Source organism: Sander vitreus, chromosome 8 (genome assembly GCF_031162955.1).
Source record: "Sander vitreus isolate 19-12246 chromosome 8, sanVit1, whole genome shotgun sequence".
NCBI classification, from domain to species: Eukaryota; Metazoa; Chordata; class Actinopteri; order Perciformes; family Percidae; genus Sander; species Sander vitreus.
Window position 1 is genome coordinate 4,638,320 of NC_135862.1, and position 25,961 is coordinate 4,664,280.

The following is a 25,961-nucleotide window of genomic DNA, read 5'->3' on the forward strand; positions in this document are numbered from 1 at the left end:
GGTAACTGTTAACCGATTTAATGCTGTAAATGTAAAATATTAACTCTAGCCACATAACGCTAGCAGTACTTCGTTAGCGGAATTTTGCTAGCTATAGATTTGAGGGGAAACAATTCCCCACGTCTCTTTAGGGGCTCCGTACATCACTTTAATGTTGCAGCTGGTAAAAGTGGAGCTAATTTGAAATACTTAATGTACTGCTGGGCAGCTTAATCTATGCTAACATATCATCATTTATTAGTTGATTTCGATTTTGTATGTCTTACAGAATTCAGTGAAATGAACACAAACTGTTAACACCGCATTACGTGGTGGTGGCACGGAATGTGTAAAAATTTCGTGTGGCCACCACGGAAAACAATGCCAATGTGAAGTCAATGAGAAGATGACGTAGCATTAAGAGCGACTACGGTAGCGAGTAGTATGAAAGGCCGAAAATCCGCGTAGGGAGGTTGGTTGGGGTGGGGGGTGGGGGATGGGTCAAACACAGGACTTTTCACCCAGGAGTGTCCTGCGTGTCACGTTTCCCAAACCCAACCGTAACTGTTGTTGTTCCGTGTGTCATGGAAACGTAACCCCACCCACAACCTTTTCCTTAACTTAAGGGGCCATGTTCATTTCATGGAATTCTTCCGTGGGCCCATCACGGAATTTTTTGCGATTCCGTGAAACTGCCACAGATTTTGAGTTAAGGGCGGTGTTCATTTCACGGAATTCTGTGAGATCAGGTTGGTCTCACATAGCAACACTGATCTCCACAGCTCTGCTTGGGTGGACATTTTGCTATAGAGGGAAGAAAAAGGCTCTGGGTTGTTTGGATTTCTTTAAAGCAATCACAATCATCTTGGGCGGTGCTAAGCTACGGATGCAGCGAAGCTGCCCTTTGCAAAAAAAAATAGTGGAGATAGTGGAAGGGGAGGATAACACATACCTTGTGTCAAGAAGAGTCTCACATTGACGGATCAACAGCATCTTTGCAGCACAAACACTTCCGACTGACTGGAAAATCAAGAAGACACTAAAACCCTGACAAACACAACAACACAACCGTGACTCTCTCATCCCCTCAAACAGACCCAAACATGGCACCAACGTGTGAAACATTCCTTTATTATAAATAGATCATTTGTATAAAAAACGGGCATGCTTCAAGTCAACCATAGCATTTAGACACTTCACAACCAAAATCAGTTTAGCCGAAAAACAGCGACGGACTCGTCTCGTAATGCAGGTCGACGGTCGGACGACAAGAAATTTTCACAACCACAAGTTTTTTTGTTTTTGTTTTTTAAACACACAATTAGAATAACAACACATATGATTGGTCCCCACAATTATTTCTAAAACACTTGTTTTTTTTTTTACTTTCAGGTTACCATCCTCCTGCTTCCTTCACAGCCTCTCCGATGGTTTTTCTGTTGTGATCCTTTCAAGTTTCTGGCGCCGTTCAGGCCTGTTCCCCTGCTGTCTGTAAACATAAAAACGCCACGTTGGTTCATTTTGTCACTCTTCGGGATCCTTCAGATTGCTCAGTGCACCTCGCGATGACTTTTGGCAGAAATTGGCTTCTTTTTAAATGCCCCGGGACGTCCTCGTGTCAAAGCCGTCGTTTTTTTCACATGGCGTGGTTGGTGTAGCTGACGTAGGTGGTTTTCGTTGGCGGCACTGAGGAGAGAAAAGCAAACAGCAGATTAGTAAAGTGACACTTGGCTTCAATCCCCTGGAGTTAAACTGAGGCTGAATTCTGATCAGTGGAAGTCAACGATAACGAGGCAGGAATTATGTGGAACAAATCTGCTGAGCAGCCAAAACATCAGACGCTAACAATTCTTAGAAGGTTTTTCACCACCTTTCTCCTTTCCTCTAACGGTAAGGTTCTAAGAATAGCAAACTCAACATCGGGGTGTTTGCATGAAAGTTCATTTTGACCTTTTTAAAAGCATGTGTTAAAGCCGGGGAGACACTCAGCCCGATTCAAAACCTGAATTTGACCTCCATGAAGTCATTTTAGAATATTGAATATCTGCCAGATCGGTTATTTCACATTCAGTTTAATAATACATTGTATCTTTATAGTGCATTTTTGAAGTGAGACAAGGACTCTTCATCTATGTATAAGTGCAGAAACAAATAGCACACAAATAAATAGTGGTACTATGGTTAACTGCTCCTCAGATCTCTGCAGGGTAAATCCAGACAGCTAGCTAGACTATCTGTCCAATCTGAGTTTTCTGTTGAGCATGTTTTTCTCCCTTCCCGGACTGCTGTGTGGACTAGCCAGACCCTCCTCCGCTGCGCTGTGGAGGAAGGTCTGGCAATGCAAGACTATATTTTTGAGAGATCAACAACTTCAAACATTTGGCTAAACTCCTGCACTCCTGCAGGCTGCAGTGTTCATTACAGCCACAATATGAAGGAACATCCTGATAATTTAGCTATCAATAGAGCCTAAATGCCGTTACACACCGGGGGCGTGACCAATAAGTGATGCGAAAATGCGAAATAATCGCCTGCGAATAGAAATAGCCGTGACGATATTAAGTGATTGTACAGTAGTTAGAGTCTGCAGTTTGAGCACAAATGTTTCCCCGGCTGCTGAGTGGAGTGACGGGGGTTAACGTTAGCTCCGAAGACTCCAGCCTTGTCTCCCTCCGAAGCAGGAAAAGCTAACACAAAGCTACTGTACGCTATTTATTGAGTTTCCTTCTAGCAAAATACTCAGTGAATTTAATTCCCTGTGGAAAACTGTAGCATATGCCTAGGGCTTTTATTGTGAAAGGTAAGAGCGGAAAGAAAGTCTAAAGGTAAATGCTGCTTTTACGATAGCTGAAAGGAGTAATAAAGTTTTCCGTCTGTACAGTCTGTGGTTTTGGACAGCAGCCTCCGTGTTGTTGTATTATGATCCTGATAGGTAAACAACACAACGTGATTGGTTGATGTTTTTTGTTTGCGTCACGAAAGCTCCGAAAAATTGACCTTGTTTGGGGAAAAAATGACATCGCTTTATCGCCGCAAAATATTTGCGCTCTGTGTAAAAGTACTTGTGATAAAAACAACAGAGCGAATTAATCGCACGAAGAAAAAAAAACGTCCCCGGTGTGTAAAGGCCTTAAAACTGTAAAGCTGTAAAGTAACGGTGGTACAGGAAAGTTAACACCAAAGATTCTTTTGTACCTTAAAATAATGTTTCCAAAATCGTTTCATTGGTTCATCAACTCCTAACAGGGTGAACGCCACTTCTGCATTCACTTTGCGGCTCTCTATCGGCTATAACTGCACTATGCAAGTTTGCCAGATCGGGTACCGGATCTGTAGTTCGGATGAGACATAAGAAACTACAATGGACAATTCCGCTTCCAACCTATAGGGGGACCGAAGGGGAAAAGTGCTTTGGTGTTGCTTTAAGTGGGTCACCAATTCTTTTGTGGATTTATCCTCTGGGGATCATGAACATTCAAACTAAATGTAAATGTAAAAAAATTAGTCAGTTGTTGACAGTTTAGTAATTTTTTTTTTTGTTTGATAGTTTGATTCGTCGTGACTTCTTCCCCTCACACCGTACACTCTGCAGGATAAAAGAGGTTCAGGAAGCTCTTCTCCTGTGTTTTGGTTGAGACAGTAAAACTGACGTGGGAGCTGCTGCTTGCTAGATTAGGCAGATCAGTTCAGTCAGCACATCTCCGATGAGTAAACAGACGCCTCGCACTTTTTCTGCTGATGGACCAAGATGCAGCTTTGAAGTGAAACTCTGAGCTGTAAACACTTTTCATCAGATCTGGTCTCAGGTGACGTCCAAATCAACTTCAAGTCAACTTCCTGTTAAATCCTCATTACTGCAGAGAAGGCTGCACTTCACCTCCACATGGCCGACTTTACAGAGAAGTTAACACGCTTCTTCACACAGCACCTTTATTTCAGTTATTGTTCTTCAAACTTCACAAAAAAAACAGAAGATTAGTCTGGTTGTTAGCACTGCTGGAATTAGTGATAGACCAAGTTTTTTGGCAGTTTTTTTAGATTATCTGTATCAGTGTTTTAGTTGCCTGGTAACCAATAAAGTTACTTTGTCTCGGCTACAGCTCTGTGTCTGTCCCTCTGCTTCTGTTTCACTCACCACTGAGTAGAGTTTAGATTCTCTGCCCGAGCCTGAACTTGGCCGATATTTCCTGCCACTATCCTCGGGCTGGGCCGGGCTGGACCGGGCCCTTGATTAAGCATTTGTGTTTTTTTAATCATTACTTTATTAGCCTAATTGGGTGGGGAGAAAGCTATGTCCCTCCAGCTTCTCCCGTAGCTCTGGGTATATGTCCTGCACTGACTCGAGGGTGAGGTAAACTGTGCTAAACTGGTCACCCCCATCAGCAGCACTGTCTTGCGCAACCAGGAGTCCTTTAGCGAGTCCGGTCGACCGTGACATATTACTAGACAGATTAGAAAACTGGGTTGGCATTTCTGGCTCAGTACTGAAGTGGTTTGAGTCTTATTTAAAGAATAGGGACTACTTTGTGTCTATAGGGAATTATACATCTGAGCATACAAATATGACGTGCGGAGTTACCCAAGGCTCAGTTTTAGTGCCTCTCCTGTTTAACATCTACATGCTTCCACTGGCTCAAATTATGGAAAACAATAAAATAAGTTACCATAGTTATGTGGATGACACACAAATTTATATAACCTTATCGCCAGGGGACTACAGTCCAATACAACAACTGATTAAGTGCATTGAACAAATTAACGACTGGATGTGCCAGAACTTTCTTTGGCCGCAACTCTGGAAGACTTGGAGTTAAGCTTTTCTTTGAGAAAAGAACAAAGAACGGCACTGAAGTCATTCTTAAAAAAAGGAAGATGTGTTCAGAATTTTGCTGACCGGATACGGTGAAAGTTTAATCTATCAACTAGCTCCGCTACCTTCTTCGTTGCTCTGGTTGGTTGTAGCGCTATCCTGTTGCATGCAGCGGGAATTTGAAAGAAAACTGTTTATCCCGCCCCTCAGATTCCCAGACCCAACATCTTGATGTGGGTCTGGCTTGTCAGGCTATATCCACTAAATGCAAGTCTGAAACATTTCATTCTTCTTGTTTTGGAGGTAAAACTACTTACAATTCAAATAAAACATTTGGTGTCTGAATTATACTGTTTTAATCCAAATAAATGCTCCAAATGATCCAAAAGAATAGCCGTTGAAGGAAAAAACTTTTTTTGAACACAAACGTGTGTTTAGAATACTTCAATACAAGTTTTATTCTAATAACATTAAGTTTAATTTTCTATACTGTACACTGACTTACCGTCACCAGTGCAAAAGGATTAAACCATGATGCCTGCTTTCAACCAAACAGATTGTCTGTACTTTCAACACATTCAGTTTACCAATGCCCTGGACCCAACTCACCGCTGGCCTCCACACCCTCGCACAGCTCCGTCTTCACCTCGCCGTTGGGACGCTCGGCCGCCAGCTGCGACAGCTTGCTGGTCATGGTTGCCACGGTGACGATGGCCTTGAAGCTGCGCTTGCGTTTGGGGACGTTCTGCTCGGGGTGGAAGATGATGATGTAGACCTTGGGCATGTAGAGCATGCCGAGAGAGACGGAGGCGCTGAGGCTGAGGGAGACGGTCAGCGTGGCCGTCTGGATGTACATCTGAGGGGACAACAGAGGAGGGAGGGGGGGTGGGGGGGGGGGGGGTTGGTTACTGACAGCCATCCAGGAGATTCAGAAAGACAGCAACACATAAAGGAACACTTCATCCTTCAGTTTATGACAAACATTCAACATCAACACATCTGGAGATACGTGGTTTTCACTGGACAGGAAGGGGAGTAAAAACTGTCATCTGAAAAGAAAGTAAAGCTGTCCAGACAAATGTAGTGGACTAAAAAGTACAATATATTCTTCTGAGATGAAGTGAGGTGCAAGTATTAAGTAGCAGAAAATGTACCAAGCACCTCAAAATTGTACTTAAGTACAGTACTTGTGTAAATGTACTTAGTTACATTTAACCACTGGAAACTTCTCTTCAGGTTCAGGTTACTTTATTGGTACCTGTAGGTAAACTAGGTTTACAGTCTAAGAGGTAGGACATCCTTAAAACTTTGTAGACCACCTCATAACATGCACCTCACAAAACATTAAAAAATATAAAACATACAGTTAGAACATGGATTAAAAAACAGTACATGACCACATTGACTTGTGCAGTTATATGCAGAAATTCTACAGCTAGTACATGACCAAGGTGCTTGTGCGTTGTGTGCAAGTCATTCTACAGTTTGTTTAACAGAGTGATTGCCGCTGGGACAAAACGGTTTTTAAATCTTGTAGTTCTAAAACCAGGGACTATTAGCCTCCGTCCAGAGGGCGGATACTGGAATTCCCTATTCCTATTCTGTAGGCTATCTTCTAAGATGGCCATAGCTATCCGCTGTAGTTGTTTATCTTAGGGACCGTTCGGTATTTATGGAATGGACCACCGGAGGAAAATAGGGGAGGGTCATGTCTTTTTATTCTTTGTTGAGGGGAGGGTCATCCAATTGTTTTTAGTCTAGGGGGGCAGGGTCACCCAACTTTTGTATTCATGAGAACAGCAACATTTCAAAGTGGCTTGTTTGGTGCATATTTATCCATGTAGATCCATGTAGCTCTCTCAGTCTCGGCCCATATCGCTAGCAGATGGGTCCCTCCCTGTTAAGTCAGCCAGACAATTTGAACTGTAGGTTTAGAGACCGTGGGATTTCCCAAACTGAATAAATCCCGCTCGCACATATAAACACAAAACTGCTTTGCTAGCTCCATCGTGTTGTAACGAAGACATCTGATGAAAAAATAATGTTATTCATTAGCATGATTGCCGTACTGCTTAGTTCAAAAACATCCAAAACACCGTACGAAAACACAACGGACCAGACGCAAGCTTTTATTTTGAAAAGTCAAAGCTTGTGGACTGCACCAAGCTGGGAGGGCTTGCGTGAGACGGGAGGTCTCCAGTCAGCTTACTTAACCATCTTACAATTTGATTTAGGCGATTCTTGTGCTTAACTGAAACACACCCGAACCATAACACTAAGGACAAAGATATGATGGATTCGATAAAGGCCTGATAAAATAATGTCATCATGGTCTTGTGTATATGAAAATGGTAACATTTTCTCAAGCAGTATACTGTAGATGCTGACGTCCTTTTTTACAGACCGCTTCCCAATTCTCCTGGAAATTTAATTTAGAGTCAATAATTGTCCCTAGATATCTATAGGATTCTACTTGATCCACTAGTTGACTATTTATAGTTACGGCCTAATATCCTTGAGTTTTACCAAAACCAATGTACATATCCTTTGTTTTGGATATGTTCAATTGAAGGTGTGACTCCTCACACCACTGGACAAAGTCTTCAATTATTGGCTCTTCCCTCGCCTACCTGCAGATAAACCTGGTGATCTGAACAAGATGATGATGTTCTGAAGGACCGAACTCAGCAGGAATAATTCCATAAGTGTTCATTAAAACAAACAGATGGTCGATTGCTCGACTCATTTACTGCCATCAATCTAGTGGTTAGCGTTTCTGGCTGATCGTTTTGTCTCCTTGGGCAGATATACTTTGGCACGTAACCAGGCATCGTTTAGAGTTTTTACTCTCCAGCTGACTGGTGGGAAAGTCAAAGTGGTGAATGTTTGGCTGCGGTTTTCACTTTGCAGTTTTTCGATCAATAAAAACATCAATTTCTTTTAATCAAAAGTTTTTGAATCAGGAAAGGGAGCTACTGAGACTTGAAATGTTAAAGATCAGTAAGGGATTAGTTTCACTGATCAAAATGATCACAAAATTGGAAAAGTGGAAGCAACTGGAAACAAGGAGTGATTAAAAACTGTTTCAGTTAGAGGGGAACAAGTCTTTTCAGCATATTGCAGAGTATAGCCCCTGTCACACATGCACTGCAGCTCTGAACCTATCTAGACGTTACCCAGAGGAGCTGTGTGTGAGAAAGCAAATGCGTGACTAAGTTTAACCAGACATAGTCTTGCTTTGCCAGACCTTCCTCCACAGCGCTGCGGAGGAGGGTCTGGCTAGTCCACACAGCATTCGGGAGAAAAACACAGCAGGATGGGAGAAAAACGTGCTCTGGTTTATTGGCCTTTCTTTAAACCAATCACAATCGTCTTGGGCGGAGCCACGGTGCCACTGCAAAATAGCCTCGAGAAGGAACTTGTTTTGGTATGTTTAAAAGTTGTTTTAGTCGTGAAAAAAAAACTCAGATTGGACAGATAGTCTAGCTAGCTGTCTGGATTTACCCTGCAGAGATCTGAGGAGCAGTTAACCATCCACCAGAGTTTAAAATTACAACACAAAGAAAGTGGAAGGTAACGGACATCTGATCGAATGAAGGACATTTCCGGAGACAATGGAACAATCCCGAAAGTGGAATGTCGTTGATATAGACTAAACCGGCCATAAACAGACTTTACTGTGCCAGTTCCCGGGCACAAAGTCTGTGTAATGTCCGAATAACCCCATGTGTGAACAGAGCAGCTCATTGACTGGAAAATCCACAGCGAGCGAGTGGGCGCGCTGGTAACATTTATATCAGGTGGCTGGCACGAAACAGGAAGAAAATAAACATCCGAGGGTGAAGAAGAAGGGGTCATTTACATGAAGACGACAACAAAAAAATGTGTAAGTGGAGAGACCACGAGATTTAAGAAATTATGTTGGTAAGAACCAACGCTGAAAAACATCAGACAAATTCAAGGAACGGCAAGAGACTCGGTTGTTTATGACGGTGTGATCCGTGTCATGTCCTGCCTCCTGCACGGACATTCTCCTGTTGGGTGCAACATGTGTGAAAGGGAAACTTCAGATAATGTGCGGACCTGATTTTTCGGACATTGTCCAGAGTTCATATGTGAAAACAGCTTATGACAACGCTTATGACAGCTTATATATATATATATACGTTTATGTTGTCATCATTAATCAATCTACAAAATAAATATTTTACATTAGGTTTGATGTTTGTATTTAAAAAAACAAACAAATGTCATTAACTAATAATGCAAAGATGTGGCAGCAAATATTTCATGTCAATAATCAATAAAAACATCCAAAGTCGTGACGTAGCCGAAATGAGTCGCAGCCGCATCCACATGGACATTGTGGGTTAATGGCAGGGAGCATCTGTGTGCTTTCCCTTGTGACAGAAAGCATTCAAGTGTTGTTTGGGTTCTCTCTCCTCGCCACCGCTGAGGCAGATAAAACTCGTTTTGGCTGAGGCAGGAAGAAACATTCACTCCTAACACTGAGATCACGCACGCACGCACGCACGCACACACCATGCCGAGCTCAATCAGCTGGTACAAACCTCTGTTTTCTCTCCCTGCCTTTCCAGCATCTGTCACAACACACCTGTGCACACGCTCCCAACACACAACGCCTACCGTTTCCACCACTCAGAGAGACCACCCGTGTTGCCATGGCAACCACCTCACGTAAAGTCGAGGCCCAAGTTAATGGCCCCCGTGAGTGAGAACGGACAGTGGGTAATCCTCAGCGGGGCTCCGCTCAGCCACCAGGAACAAAGAGGAAGGAAGAGGAAGGGAGAGGAGAGGAAGAGGAAGGAAAACATGGTGACAGATGGCGAGTTTTCCCTCCCCAAGAACCCAAAACAACGGTGATTCTGGCGACGCATCAAAGAATCATTATGAAAATGTATGACAGACAGCGAAGCATGAAGTCATTTGTGGGCCTGAGAGAAAAAACAAGCTCTGAAGTGATTTATGCGGCCTCTCCGACGCAAGCTGTTATCACGAAACCAAGTTTGAAGGACAGAGAAGGCTGATGAAGAGTAGGGCAGGAAAGCGAGGAAGTGGTGGAGGGCTGACTCATGGACAACCACTCGGTAGAGCAGCTCATTGTCCGGAGAATTCACAGCGATCGAGTGGGCGCGTTGATGGCGTTTCTATCATGCGGCATCAAGAAAAACCAACATCCAAAGGCGAAGAAGAAGAGCGATTTACACAAAGATGCCAAAGGAAATGTCTAACTGAAGAGACAACGAGATTCAGGAACTTCTGTCGGTAAGGGCCGACGCCTACATCGTCAGACAAATTCAAGGAACGGCAAGAGACTCGGTTGTTTATGAGCAAATTACGAACTGACTACGTGGCCGCGGTGTAATCTGCATCATGTCCAGCATCCTGCGCGCTCTACCCAGGCCCCAACCCCTTGCCTAAACCCAACGGAGTATTTCCAGTAGGTAGTAACTCATCTGAGACGGACAATCTACGGTTGTGTGCTACATGTGTGAAAGGGAAACTCCGGATAATGTCCGTACCTGATTCTTCAGAGTTCATATAAGGAAACGTCTTTTAGAATCAATCAAACTTTAAAAGTTTAAGGTGGAAATGAAGGTTTCGGGAGGTTAATGGAGGGCTGACAGCTCTCCTTTCTGTGTGGCCCGGACGCCACCTTCCTGCCCGATCAAAGCAGAAACGGTTTAATGCTCAGAACTGTGGGAGTCTGATCTGAGAGCAGCTGAGGCCTGAGAGAAACTGGAGCAGCAGATCTTTAAACTGAACGTCAGCAGCAGGACAGAAAGGTTAGGGTTATAAAACACAAGACTATTCAATTTAATGAGCTCGTTTTCTACCAGTTTGGAAGACATCAATGAACTCATACCTGCAGCCCAGGTCCTCCGTCTACTGAACCCATTTGCAGCTGATCAAGTTTCATGATTGAACATCATGACTCAGCACAGACTCTCTGCCATGTCCCCTGTCCTATATTTACATTCTTAAATTCTGCCCTTTCTCTCAAAGTACAGACTGTACCTCAAGCGGAAATAGAGATCATTTTTTACATTCTGTGTTGGCATCGGTGAAATTTAAGTCACAGAACGTGCTGTACTTCAGTGAAACCTCCAACCCAGGCAGATTATACTGTAACGGCAAAGAATCTGGATGTTCCTGCTTTTAATGTCACTCGTCTGTTATTTGTTCGACTGAAGCTCAAGTGCCCTAAACTGGAAGTTCAAAGAAATGACATTTCTAGAAAAAACAAAGCACTGCAGTAATCGCAAGTCTCTCTAAGCAAATGTTTGTCAGGGATATTTACAGAAATCCCTCAGTGCAGATTGATTTTTTTGACATGATTCTCACCGGCCTCCCGCTCAAACGTGGTCAGTTGTGTTACCCTTTGGCTACATTGAACGTGGAAAGTATGCGGACCGTTTGCCGAGCAGATGTGCTCGGCGAACTACGCGGAATGTATCTTTTAACTGGCTACACCTGCTGCGCACACACAGCGTAGGATTGTGTGAGTCACAGGAGACACAGTGAGCTTTCCCTCTGGGATTTATGTTGTTTCTTCTGTTTTTCGGAACCGAACATTTTTACAACATTTCACATTATGGCACTAATCTTTTTATTTATTTTTCAGCTCCTACTACGTGAGCTCTGTCTCTGTGTAACATAGAGTGTTCCCTGCGTGTCTCTACGACGTGTAACGTTAGACAGAGAATAACAAACATTTTTAGATCTTGGTACAAGCATGCTGCATGCTGATTGGCTCACTGTATTGAAATTGGGTATTGAATGACGAGGCATTTTTCGACACGCAAAACTTTGGAGGGAATTCAGTCCGTGCCTAAAAAGTTTTGAATTCTGTACCCAGCCCTTTCACTGACAGTCATTAAGTTGTTTCCTGTATATCGGTAGTTTAATTTAAAAGAAATAATGACACTTTATGATCAATGTCTGTGTAAAAGGGCCACACAAATAGAAGACTGTCCTAGTTTTACGCTTGTAGAGCAGACGCACCACCACTTAGGCGCTGCTCTCGTTTCCGGTGTAGCCAGTTTCATTGGTTACAGTGGAAACGTAATTTGAAACCAAGGGGGTAAGCGAACATCCGCAAAGCATACCTCCTATGGAGACTTTTTGAAGCTAACAAGCCATCACCTTCCATTAGCATTCTGCCATTCATTTTGGCGTCACTTTGACAGCGAATACCTTTACATCTGAAGCGTTTAAAGACTCTATTTGTCCGTTGTTTATTTCTAAAGAAACACGACAATGTATAAAAGGCTCCATTACCTTGTACCTCACGTTATAACGTCATAACCACGCGACTTTCTGTCGCAAACTAGAGGAATTACCGTATAGTCAGGAGAAGCTCGCAGGCAGTTTCGACTTACATTAGCTGTTTAAGTTTAATTACTAATGTTAACTAGCATTTTAGTTAGCAATAATCAGCCTGTGCCTATGCTATCTCCTTACATATACCTGCGCTCTCCGTCTCTGCAATATTCAGAATGATTGAGATTTCTCTTTGCGCAGCTACCAGAAGACTTACAACTTTCAGACAGGTTGCTCACGTCACATCTACGTCGTCTCTCTCAGTTGGAGGCTGCTCAGTAACGCTCAGCAATCACCACAAAAGTGCTTCTAATAGACTTCACTGCTCTCCCGTGGAAGTCTACGGCGTCGCTTTGTCCATTAATTTTACTGTGTTTGAAACATCTGCTCCGCATACGTTACGCGTGCAACGTAGCCGGCCCGTTCATTGGTTTCAGTTTTAGGAGACATTAGTATTCCCATCCCTCTCTCTCTTTTGTAAACTGGTAATATGTTCTCTTCATTTGGCCAGGGCGACGTTTCCCCTCACACAAAATAAAAACAACAGCACCTAAACAACAGCTATGGATGCCAGTCAATAACACTGCGGCTGGTATTGACTTTCTCTCTACAAGTCTGAGGCTCATGAGGAGGATAAGCAGTGGAGCAAAGCTAATCCCTGCTCTCACACACAGTTTTTTTTTTTTAAGGAGAAGCAGAATTAATTGTTGAGGCATCAACAGCAGGTTTTTATATTGTTCGCAAACAAAAAATAACAAACATCTCAGTGAGCCTTGTGACTCCGTGTCAGGATCGACTGTCGTTTAGGGTTGGGACCTGTGGAGATATACAGGCCTTGAACAAACAATTGTCCAGATTTTAGTTACTTTGGGGTGGGGGGTGGAGAGAGATGTTTGCTTTTTTTGTTAGTTGACATTTTAGACCCTAACCCTATCCGTGATTTCAACCCAAACCACGACCTTTTCCTAAACCCAACCAATAGTTTTGGTGCCTAAACATAACCAAACTGCGACTGTTCCACAACGTTAACGACATGCTTAAAACCACGAGCTTACATTCTGTGGTTTAGATATGAGGACAGAAAACACTCTGGCTATACTGTGGCTCGTATTTTCTGTCAACACCAGAGGCGCTAATTTATGAAAACGCTCCCATTGGTCATTAACTTCATTTAAGAGTGAAATAAGTTTAATGAACATGGGTTGATATGTTTAGGGTCTCATAATAAGTACGATTAGACTCCATCACAATGTTAATTTATAAGGGGTATAGAGGCCGTGGATATATAGGAAGATCTGGATGGATGTGATGTGAAGCTTGGGATGGAGGAACCCTGGGTGATGGAAATGATGAGTCAAGTCTGGTTGGTTTAACTGAAAGAGTAAACGCCCACATTCAGCTGATGACTATGCAGCTGATTGGGTTAGGGGAGAGAGAGAGAGAGAGAGAGAGAGAGAGAGAGAGAGAGAGAGAGAGAGAGAGAGAGAGAGAGAGAGACAGAGAGAGAGAGAGAGAGAGAGAGAGAGAGAGAGAGAGAGAGAGAGAGAGAGAGAGAGAGAGAGAGAGAGAGAGAGAGAGAGAGAGAAATGTGAAGCATAGAAGTCTTCCTGAAAGAATTTACGCTGAGCGTCATGTGGTTTGGAGGACTTGTTGTTCCAAACATATATCATAGGTAATTTGGATAGGTCCAGAACTTGTTTAGCCTAGCTTAGCACAGAGAAACTGCTAGCCTAGCTCCATCAAAAGAGAAACAAATATGTGGTATTTACATGTCAGCTTGTGTGGTTTGTAAAGTAAGGAGATATAACCCTACATATCAGAGAGGAGTAAAGCGTATTGTTGTGCGATTCTTTGTCTCCTAGATACTGTAAATTCTGGCAGTGTGAAGTGTTTGTAGACACTGATAATAAAAGTAATAATAGCACCGTAAGCATAACAATATCATAAAGTAGCTCATCAGTCGAGGTCAGAGGAGCTGGATTCCCGAGAGGAGCTGCTGTGGGTGGAAGCTGCATGTTAATCTTCTCTGGGATCCTCCGGCTGAATATCAAAGCTTGGTTCATTATGGATGGAGGCAGTGTGGCTCTCTCCCAGCGGCCCTGCCTGTTTAGTGAACACCTCCCCGGGCAGCTGGGGCTTCATTCAGGAACCTAGCCCCTCTGATGTGCTTATTAGTGATTCTCTGGCTTCCCTCTGTGTTGGCCTCAGCTGTGGCCGGCAATCAGCCGACTGCTGCTACTGTAAATGTCAGCGAGTGAGCGTCCTCATAGATAATTAGGCCATTTTACATGAGAGGGTGTGCTTTAACGTCATGATTGGCACGACAGTGATCCCCTGAAGACCAAGGCGCTTGCGTCGAGGCTGTGAGTATGCATTTGTGCTGATGTTCAATCTTGGAACCAGTTTATGCAACTGAGCAATCAGCAGGAACATGTGGTACTTAGTAAGGCATATTTATGCTTCTGCGTTAAAGTCCCAGTGTGTAACGTTTTTAGTTGTTAATTTTCAAAATCTGTGTTGCCTGTTCACAAATTTGTCCTTTTTCATGAATATTTACCACCACCATCAATTCCAAGTATTCCTATTGGCTTAAAATTTTACATTTACATGAACTGGGGTAGACGCTCCATATTCATGCGACATCTTGAAATACGTTATATAATAGCAGGTAAGGGACATACAAAATATACTGTATACTGCTCTGCCTTTCGTGTTTTCACGATGTATCAGTTATCAGGTAAATAAAACGCAGATACACATAATCTGCAAACTGCAAACAGCCCGATAATCGGCGACAGAGACCGCAACAACTGTGATTGGCCCGCTTTGGCGTGGCTTGGTAGGGTCAAATTTCCCTCTACTCATGACCGGGTTCTCCTCCATAAACAACATGAAATCAAGGAGAGGGTTAACTTTTCCTGCTACAGATATCCGACCGGACAGGACAGGGGAGACACTTTGTTTCTCTTACTATGCCTCTAGAGTTGCTACTCGCTCCAGAGCTAATCCCCCGTCACTCTCTCACTCGCTCTACCACACACTCCCCATGCACACACACACACACGCGCCGGCCCTTCTATTCTCTTAAAGAGATCGACACACACACCAACGCAAGTATAAACTTCAGGCCACTTACTGTACGTAGGCTACGGCGAAAGCTCTGAGTGGAGCCTCCGCAGGACCATAAATCCTGCTTTACACCTCTACCTGCTTCTGATGGCGGTTTTAAAGAGCTTAAAAATTAATAATTTTAATAATAATAATAATTTGCAAAATTATTTGCAAAAGTCCGGGAGTATGTTCTGTATTTTTGCTTATAAGTACATACGTTTTGTCAGGAAAATGTAGTTTTCATTACACAGAATGGCCAATTTCTGTGCTATATTATCATGTTATTGGATCATTGTTTGATGCATTAACATGTGAGCGGCACTTTGCTGTTGCTGGGGGAGGAGCTAATTTTAACTACTTTATATACTTCATCATATAAGGATAACTCATCATGCTATTTGACAAATCTTTATCTGCAAATTTATTAAGCAGAAACTCCAGATAAAAAGTATAGTATTTCCCTCTGAAATGTAGCGTACAAGTGCCTCAGTTGTTTTACTTAGATCCAGTACTCAAGTAGATGTACTTAGTTACTTTCCATCACTGGCTGATCCATTGAGCTAGTGTTAGTGTAGTAAACAGGGAAAAGGTAAATGATTGCATCCGTGCAAGCAATAACCTCTTTAATAACAATAAAAATCTCAATCAGCGAATGGGTGAGAATAAGATATGAGGGAGCTCTCCTGCCTGGGTGTTCTTAGGCCTGAAATCATTCAATCTGGGTTTTCTTTCGTGCTTAATGTAATCCAAGGGAAGTATTTGATCCGCCAAAAATCCTCCATTACCCTCCTAAACGCTGAATCTTTTTTTCTTTATAGTTAAGTCTAAAATTTGACATCTGTCTGTAAAAATGTCCTCTTGTTTTTAGAGTGATGCAGAAAGCCAGAACAGCTTGGCAGAGCAAGCAGTAACCTGCATCCTCAGGCCCAATGTGTCAAAGAAACGATGATGAAACTCCAGGCAATTACTTTTCTCCAACGTGGATGTATATCATTATGGGGTTCAACTTTTTCTGTTGATGGATGGAAGAAAGAAAAGTCAAATAAATCTGGCGTCTGGCAGTCTGGAGATGAAGAGTTCTGGATGCTGAGAGGAAAGTAAAAATGTTTATTAATAAATCAACAGAGTCTTAAAAAGTCTGCATACGTTTTTTTCCAAGACATGTTACAGTGAAGTATTTGCAGAATGGCATTACAAGAGTCCAAATTCATCAAAATCTACAAAACAGTGACTGCCTGCGTTGTTTTGTTTGGATCTTTTTCTCTTCACTCTCATTTGAGGGCAGCAGCTGCAGATGTGGAAAAAGGCCAAACTTATTGCCGACCGACAGCACTGATCCCTCACTAAATGAACAGAATGACCTCTGACCTCCTGTGTATTTACAGCCCTGAATGCAGTCTATTTCCTGACTGTTGGCATTTAACTTTGAGAACAACTCCAACATGACTTCAACTCTTTTCATCCCATGGAGTCTCATCGGTACCTCAAGTACGTATTCATTGAGGGATATCAACTATCTAGTCCTACACAACAGATCATCCAGTGAGCATGACTTCATCTAAAGTAAATCTCCTCTCAGCACTTTATCAACATTTTGACCGCCACTTCAGCTTCTTTTCATGACTTGCGGTTCAACAGCTTTTAGTTTTCACTTGTTTTGTCTGAATCTTCAGTCCTTGCAGCAGGTTTACTTCAACTTCACTCAATGATTAAGTGTGATTTATGGTTCTGCGTTGAATCTATGGTACGGAACCTATGCCGTGTCCTTACGTGCACCTCCCCAGCAATGTAACTACACGTCGTGGCGCCGCAGAATGCAATAACTGTGATTGGTCCGCTTGGCCGTGGCTTGGTAGCGTCACATTTCCCTTAGTCTATATCAACGACGTTTCATTTCCGGGTTTGTGCAGGTGCCGCTGGATCTTCCGCCGATGTCCGTCACTTTTCGCTTTCTTTGTGTTGCCGTTCTAAACTCTGGTGGATTTCTGAGGACTATGGTTAACTGCTCCTCAGATCTCTGCAGGGTAAATCCAGACAGCTAGTCTCACATCTGTCCAATCTGAGTTTTCTGTTGCACGACTAAAACAACCTTCGAACGTACATGTTCCACCAAAACGAGTTGGCACCGTTGCTCCGTCCGGCGCATAGTGCGCCCAAGATGATTGTGATTGGTTTAAAGAAATGCCAATAAACCAGAGCATGTTTTTCTCCTGTGTGGACTAGCCAGACCCTCCTCCGCAGCGCTGTGGAGGAAGGTTTGGCAATGCAAGACTACATTAACTTTTTCCTGCTACAGCTTTCCGACTGTGGTCAGAAAGCACGGGGGAGACACTTTGTTTCTCCGTCTCCGCCGATGGAGTTGGAACTTGCTCCGGAGCTAATCCCGTTCACTCTCTCACTCGCTCTACCACACACTCCCCACACACTCACACATACCGGCTTTGCTTTACTCTTAAAAAAATATGCTACAACGAGGCGGACACACCAGCGCACAAGTTCAAATCCTCTCAACAGCTTAGGCTGCGGCCTACGTACAACTATAAATCAGCCTTTACACTTAAAACTGACACTTCAACTTGACTAGTGATTATTCTCACTTCATCTTCTTGGTGGTTACACCCTAAATTGAATCTCCAAACAGCACTTGACCACCATTGTAACTGCCACTTCAGCTTCTTTCACTTCTTTCAGTGCTTTAACTTGAGACAAAACATTCTTTTAGAATCTTTAACCAACGTTACTAAAGTAAATAATGTGCACTTATCGTTTTCAGAACTACGGATCCATCAGTGCTTACACTTCATTCAACACTTCAACCGACATACTTCAACTTTGAGCAGTTCTGTTTCAACTGTCCATTAAACTTTTCCAGAACTTCAACTTCAGTGAAAACTGTTTTCTAATACCTTTATCTTCAGCTTACACTGCCAAACAAAGACGTATTTAAATCATCCCGTGTCCTGTGAAAGAATAGCTTCTGGTCGAATGATTTCACAGAATAAATCAACTTAGACGTGAACGGAACCAGACCTGTAAATGCTTTGTTGACATACAGGTTTTTATCGATTTACCAGGTCTAATTTTAATGAAACTCGTCACATTGTTTTCCTGTTTACTGCAGGCGGGACGGGTCAGTTTGAGCTGCAGCAGCAGATTAATAAAGAGTCGAACAGCAGCCACAACAGTGTTCACTGAATAATGTATAAGAACGCCCGAGGTGCTTGTTGTGTTTCTCTCAAAAATTAACAATGTGGACGCTCCAAGGCTTTAAAACAAACAGTCTGTCTGCATTGAGATTACAGAAAAATACTAAATAGATGTCTCTTTTCTCTGTACAATAAAATGTTCTTCTTAGTACATTGTATTCCCTTCCTTTTGGCTGCAGTTTTTCGGGAAAAAACCCTGAGATTTGATGCAGGAAAAAGTGTCTTCTGTCTGCAGGCTTCTGTACTCTGAAGCCTCGAGGGGGTGAAAGCCGCCGGCTGCTTGATGTCACACCTCAGTCTGTTCGGGGATGGTGATGTAATCTTCATCTGAGCGTGTGTGAAGGCTCAGTCTGAATCTGCTTCGTCAGTCATTTCTCCGTGCAAAAATAAGTAAAAACTGAAGCCGCGGGGCGCCTGGATAGCTCACCTGGTAGAGCGTGCGCCCCATGTACGCTAGCGAGCTTACAGAAAACGTGCAGTAGTTACATTGGATGTTTGGGGTCCGGCGTTCGAATCCACTCAAATGACACAACTCAAAAGTTTGCTTTGCTTTCTGTCTGAACACACCTTCAGACTGCATCACATCCTTGTGGACTCAAAGTAAATGAATTGAGATTATTTTGTCTGTTTCCAAGGTCAGGAATAAACTGTCAAACTTTTAAATCAAAATAAACAAGTTCTACAGGTGCTCAGAATCATGGAAAGTTCGAAGACGTCAACTGAGCAAATTCCAAACTGCTCTAAAACTTCATGGCCAATCCATCAAATAGTTGTTGAGCTATTTCCCTAAATAACAAAAATGTCAATCTTGAAGCTGTATAGGAAAATCAGGGGGATTACCAAAGTTAGTAAAATGTATCCATTAGGCTCCATGAATGTCTGCACTAATTTTAATGGCAATCTATCAAATATTTGTTGAGATATTTCAGTCGGGACCAAAGGTGGACCGACTGACCGGCCGATTGAATGTCTGAAATGTTTTTATAATAATGGACATCCGTTATATTCAAGCCGTTGCCAAATGAGTTGCTACAAAGCTAATTAAGACGATCAGCTCCACACAACTCTCTCTGGATTTCTCAACATGGCTGTGTTTAGAAATTGGTGTCGTCCGTCGACTTTCGCGCGCAGAAACTCTGAAGCGTCCATCATGTTTTTTTAATCCTATGTCCTCCTTGGCTACGTAGCAACTGCGTGGAGGAGGGGTGGGGGGTGGGGGCTGTGCGCGATCACAGAAGGCTTGTATCATGTGGACGTGCCGACAGAATTGTTGTCTTTACTTAGAATTCCTCATGGGGGGGGCGACAGAAACTTCACACTATAGTTTTAAGTATTAAGTACTGTATTGTTTGTATTGTGAGTTTTGCATTTTAAAGTGTATCTATTGATGAGTTTGTGTTCTCTACTGTCTTTTCTGTATGTGTCGAGTTTATTGTATTAGAAGAAAAAAAAAGGTCCATTTAGGGATAGGGTTGGGTACCGTTTGGATTTTTACGATTCCGATGCCGAACCGGTACTTTTAAAACGATTCCGATTCCTAACCGATTCCTAAACTGATTCTTGAAAAACTGAAAAATGACAATCAAAGAAAGGCTCTTTTATGGATTTTTTTTAAAATTGAAAATTATTTAAATTTAACAATATATTAACGTTTTAAAGTACTTAAATATATAATAAGTAAACCTAAGTCACCTAACACATAACTACAATAATTTAACAAATAACAGTTACACTATTAACAAGTAACAACAAAATAAATGTTGAGTTGGTATGCCAACCAGCTTCAAACTTTAGCAGTTCTTTTGCAGAAAAATGACCATATTTGACTTCTCTGGCAAGATAAGACACCTCTCCTGACGTATGGCATGTCCTGCACAGGAGAAAACTCTCAGATGGTGTGCAAGAGGCCTGAACAGACAGGTATGAGTTTTGAAAGGGTTCAATTTGGGGAGACTGTCCCGCCTCCCCCACCACCAGGCTACAGGGTCTTGTCCTGAACGATCGACTAGCAGAGCAAGTGTAATAGGTTTACTAGTGATCACGTGCAGTGAATGGTTAATATGTTTTTACGTCCGTTTTGGTGAGCCCAGAGGGAAAATATGGCATTTTAAAAGTATCCTACATGTACGGTAGCTAGCTAACGGTAGCATACAGAGAAAGTGTGATATTTTTACGTCCGTTTCGGAGCGTGTACAAAAAGCCGTCTATCAGCAGTGATTGCATGTCGAGAATAGCGTGGACACGAGCTTCACACTGCGAGCAGGCACGTGCGCCACTCGGCGGAAAAGAGAGAAAGAAAAGAGTCTGCCGCTGTCTGGAGCGACAGGGGGAAAATATTTCAGTCGGAACCGAAATCTGCGTACCATAGTGGAACCGGGTTTCGGTACCCAACCCTATTTAGGGACGTGCATTGCCATCTAGCTTAGGCTATAAATGCTTTGGTGTGTGGAATAGGTGTATCCTACATACTTGTCCCTATACTAATAAAGAAAGAAAGAAAAGAAAGAAAGAAAGATTCTCTTATTTAAGCCTCTCAAGATTCTTTCACAGAATGGTTCAAGTCACAGAATGGTTACAGGTTAAATCGCTCCTAGGAAAAAGCTTTCTAACTTCAGACATCTACAATAGTTTGATGCCTGACCTGTCTAGAACTCTTCAGGTCAGTTTCAGTCTGAGATTCAAAGCAGTGTCACTTTTACAGCCTTTCCTCACACAATTTAAAAAATCAGATGTCATGTCCAAATTAGGGTTGTCATCATTCATGCAGTGTGCCCCTGGTTTAAATCGGAAACAAAAAATACTTAGTTACTGAACAGTAGCAGCAGAAAAAAAAGACAGTAACAGTGAATCGCTCCACCTGTCCTCAAGTTCTCCCCACAGACACGATAATGAGCGAAATCCTCCATCTGGCAGCTAGCTTACAGCAAACTCAACCCAAAAACTGTTTGTGTGTCTGAATGTGCTAAATTTAATGCTGCTCTAATTAGTTTTGTGTCGAGAGGCTGCAGAGCAGGCTGCACTGTGCCTGTGCTGATCAGAAACTAATCAATTTCAGTCAGATGGTTTGAGACAGTCCTGTCTCCTGAAAATAAAAATACTTGTTACATGTGTATAAGGCAGATTACAAGACATTGTAGTTTTAAGAATGCACAAGCAGTTTGGATGCAATTACTGAAGAGCAGCTAGCGGTTAGCCCCCTGTGACTGATTGCAGCTCTCCAGAGGTCGAAGGAGGATAGTATTGAGTTTAAGCTAATGCTAGCGGCAAGCTCCTTATTGGATTTGGGGAAGTTTACATTTCAGCAACCTCAGCAAACGTTACCAGAGATAACATAATGTCACAGGGCTCTCAGGTTTTGAAGACAGGCAAGAGTGACATTCTCTCCCCCCCCCCCCCACCTGTCAGCCCCTCCCTGTCAGGGGGTCAAAGAGGGGGGGGGGCGGGATGGACGGATCGCGGGAATGGGGGTGTTTCTTATTATTAGTTTAGTTTTTGTTGTTATTAATAATTGCTCAGACTTGCAGAAGAAAATATTTGACACATGGCACTGACAAGTCAACCAAATACAAAGTATTTATTCCATTTCCGCATGGTGACTAATGATGTGGGGGGGGGGGTGTGGGGGTCCTCCCCCAGAACATTTTGAGCATTAAACACTTCATTTCCTGCATTCTGGTGAATTTGTATGCACCTATTTCTACCTTTTTCTGAATCAATGTATGCTGGAGATATCTTTATGTAAAGGGAAACATAGATTATAATCCACATATAAAAACATAATGGAATATATTGCAATAAGGCTCTCAGGCATTCTGTATTGCTTTCAACTATTTATTCATATCATCATTTACTCTTCCCTTCTCTTTTGCATCTTTTGTTGAGGAAGTAACCTCCTTAAATGTGCATATGACAATTATTCACCTCAATGATACATTAATCATACATACATTAATTCATTTTAATGTATTAATAAACCCCTGGACTGTAATATTGTTAAGTTTGAGCAAGATTTCTGCTCATGTTCAAAACTTTGTGCACCCTCAAAATATATCTGTGTTCTCTGAGATTTGGAGGAGTCGTGATATTTTGAGAAAAATAAAGTTATAATAGTCACTATATTTCAGAAAATAATCTACCTGCACCACAGTCTGCTGTGCATTACGTGATTGCTCTGCTGATATGTTAGATCTCAGACCGTCTGACAGACTCAGAGCCCCGTTTGAGACTCTGGTCTCTGAATGAGCGAACGTTTAGGGAAGTGTCTGTACGCTGCTCTACTCTTTTATTTTTCATTGGTTGTTGCGTTAAATCTTACCCAGATACAATAGTGCTATTTTCTGATTGGCTATTGTGTAGCCCCTTTCTTTTTTTTTTGATTGGCTGATAAGTGGCAGGCTCAACTAAGAACTCCAGGGGAGACGTGCTTGATTCCTGCCGGTTCCATAGTGAGAGCGGCGGGTCAGAGAAATTTTGGGCGCTGCCCAATAATATATAATAAATATATTACAAATAGTTTTTCCGCGTGAGAAATACAATGTGTGACGGGAGTGCGTGACAAAAGACCGAAATCCCCGGAGCAAATGAAAATTTGATGCTGCTTTCATCGACTACTATCTGAAATAAGACAGCAAGCATGCCCATCTCACAGAATCTAAGAGTAATGGAGGCTTACTGGGATTAATAACTGTAAAGCCTCAACCTTATTTGTTATTTCTGTATATCAGGGAACTTACAGCGCTCTTGCTCGGATCATACCCATTTTTTAACTCTGCCTTTATTTTGATCTCAACTTCACAGCTGTAAATTTCTGTGACTGCATCTTGCATGGTTGGAGCGCTGTCGCGGTGACACAATCTGGACGCAAACAGACAGACAGACATATAGCCACGTGGCAAAGTATAGGGGTCACTGTCACGAATATGGCAATATTCCAAATTTAATGTCATGTAAACAGCATGTTCCGTTTGGATACATAATTTAAGGCCTTTTCCGAAATTAGCATTATTCGATTCAGATGTGCGATATGCCGGTATTATTCTGGTTTTAGAAGCATTCTTTGGACATGTATACAGTGCATAACGAATATGCGTCTCAATCGGGGTTTTTACCGCAGTTTGTGACAGTTTACGGCTTTTTGCCTGTTTATGGTCAGCTCTGTGCGTTGCTATGGTTGTTGGACACAAACCAAGCAGACAACAGTTTGCAGGGCTGCGGTAGAGATGCATGCCCAAAAGAAAAGAAAGAGAAACACAGCTACTTTTAAACATTATGAAAGACTTGGGTATCAACAGGTTTTTGGATATGCTCATGCTCAAACATCGCAACACCGACCTTTTCAAGAACATTGTTGAAGGAATGAAAAAGGGAGGCTGTGTTCGCACAGTCCAACAAGGACGCCACCGGTGGAAAATCCTATTTAGCACAGCTGCATGTAAACGGGAATATTAGTGGCTTTCATTAGCCATGTTAACAGCTTAGTCGGAATATTGTCTTTTTTTGGAATAAGGGCAAAAAACGGAATATTAAGGGCATATAAATGTAGTCAGTGTAACACAAAAACATACAGTATGTGTGTGAGTACATGTAGATGCTGCTGACAGTGTGTGTTTCCATTTATAAACTCTGCTGGAGGGCTGAACATTACATAAAACATGACAATGCATTATTTATCAGAGAAGCTCACTCACCCGCTCTGCCGATTGTGCTGTGCCAAAGAAGATGGGGATGAAGGCGAGCCAGATGATGCATGTTGTGTACATAGTAAATCCAATGGGTTTGGCCTCGTTGAAGGTCTCTGGCACGCCACGCGTCTTTATGGCGTAAACAGTGCATGTGACCATCAAGAGGATGCTGTATCCCAGCGAGCAGATGAGCGACAGGTCGGAGATGTCACACTTGAGGACGCCACGAGCGTTCCCGGGATCCTGCGTGCGCTGCTCACCGTAGTCAACAAAGGTGTGTGGCGGGTCGGCGGCGAACCACACGAGGACACCCAGCAGCTGAACTGAGATGAGCGAGAAGGTGATGGCCAGCTGGGACGCTGGTGAGATGAAGCGTGGTGCTGTCACCGCCTTCTTGCCCTGCTCGAAGATGCGGTGGATGCGATTGGTCTTGGTGAGCAGCGCAGCGTTGCTGAAGCACATGCCGAGGCCCAGGAAGATGCGGCGGAAGGAGCAGACGACCACGTCGGGAGCAGCAATCATGGGGAAGGTGATGATGTAACACAGAAAGATGCCCGTCAGCAGCACGTAGCTCATCTCCCGGCCTGAGGCGCGAACAATGGGGGTGTCGTTGTAGCGGACGAAGGTGACGATGACAAAGATGGTGGCGATAATGCCCAGGATGGAGATGAAGACGGGCAACAGCGCCCAGGGCGAGTGCCACTCCAGCTTGATGATGGGGATGGACTGGCAGCCTGTGTGGTTCTGGTCGGGCCTCTTCTCGTACGGGCAGAGCTCGCAGGTGAACTCGCTGGCCTGGAAGTGGTATCCCTCGCAGCGCTCGCAGTGCCAGCAGCACGGGACGCCTTTCACCACCTTCTTCCTCTCGCCGGTCCGGCAGGGCAGGCTGCACATTGAGGCCGGCAGGGAGGAGTCGCCGGTGGTCCACTGCAGGGCCTCCATCTGAGGGGAGGGAGGAGGAGGAACCAAGGTGGTCAACATTCATCTTCAAACCGAGAAGCTGAACAGCTCATTTAACCTGGGCTATCAGGATATGTATGTTGCAGGGATGTCACATAAGACAAAAGAAAAAAACTAAACGGAAATTGAATCCTACAGAATTGTATTGAAATCACAATAATGACAAAGACTTTTGGCTTTTGGAAATTGTTCTCCCAAGTCTTGGCAATCAGGACAATAGCATGGGGACAGGATAGTTGAAACAGCGCACTTCTCTGCTTCTAAACAAACAAAAAAGTATCTACACTGTATTGATCTGGAGATATTAAGTATGACATAAAACATGTAGTTCACAGTCAACGACGTCAGTGAGCTCAGAGGGTTAACCAGCGCTGTAAATACGAGTTCAAAGTACAGTACATCCAACTGTGGGTAACAATAGAAATAGTAATGATGACAGGCTCCGTTAACTGACTGTTAAAGCTAACCGAACCACGACTACAAACACACTCTAAAGCATAGAGGGGAATTTACACAGTCAATTTTTGTTCATTGGTCGGTGGACAGAATGTACTCCCAGGCAGGGCTCAACCTTAACTTTTTTCACCATCCACCCTAAACCGTCCCGAAATACAATCTAAGCCGTCCTGAAATAAATGTGGACCTTCCCAAAATTAAAATCCTTGTTTTTCTACAATAAAACATCATAAAAATGATTAGATGAATAATCATCAACCTTTTGGGCGAGTTGGTAACAACAGGACTGATCTTTCTTAAGAAGAAGTTGGTCCTTTTGAGGGCCCTATGCAAAAGCAAATCAAGTTTTCCACAAAGGCCTCCAAAAAGCTAGAAACGGCCCTGCTAGCTGGTGTTTCTAAAAGTTGGAGGAGC

At 43.1% G+C, this 25,961-nt stretch overlaps 1 protein-coding gene across 1 annotated transcript in view; it reads right to left on the bottom strand.

Moving 5' to 3' along the window:
* Window positions 1-1,094: 1,094 nt before the first annotated feature.
* The window catches only part of grm8b (glutamate receptor, metabotropic 8b), a 145,826-nt gene continuing 120,959 nt past the window's right edge, over window positions 1,095-25,961 (bottom strand). The window contains exons 9-11 of the mRNA XM_078256461.1: window positions 24,138-25,073; window positions 5,399-5,645; window positions 1,095-1,665 (exon numbers count right to left, since the gene is read on the bottom strand). Coding sequence (XP_078112587.1) covers window positions 1,616-1,665; window positions 5,399-5,645; window positions 24,138-25,073 — 1,233 coding nt within the window. The 3' untranslated portion in view covers window positions 1,095-1,615. The remainder of the gene's footprint in view (window positions 1,666-5,398; window positions 5,646-24,137; window positions 25,074-25,961) is intronic.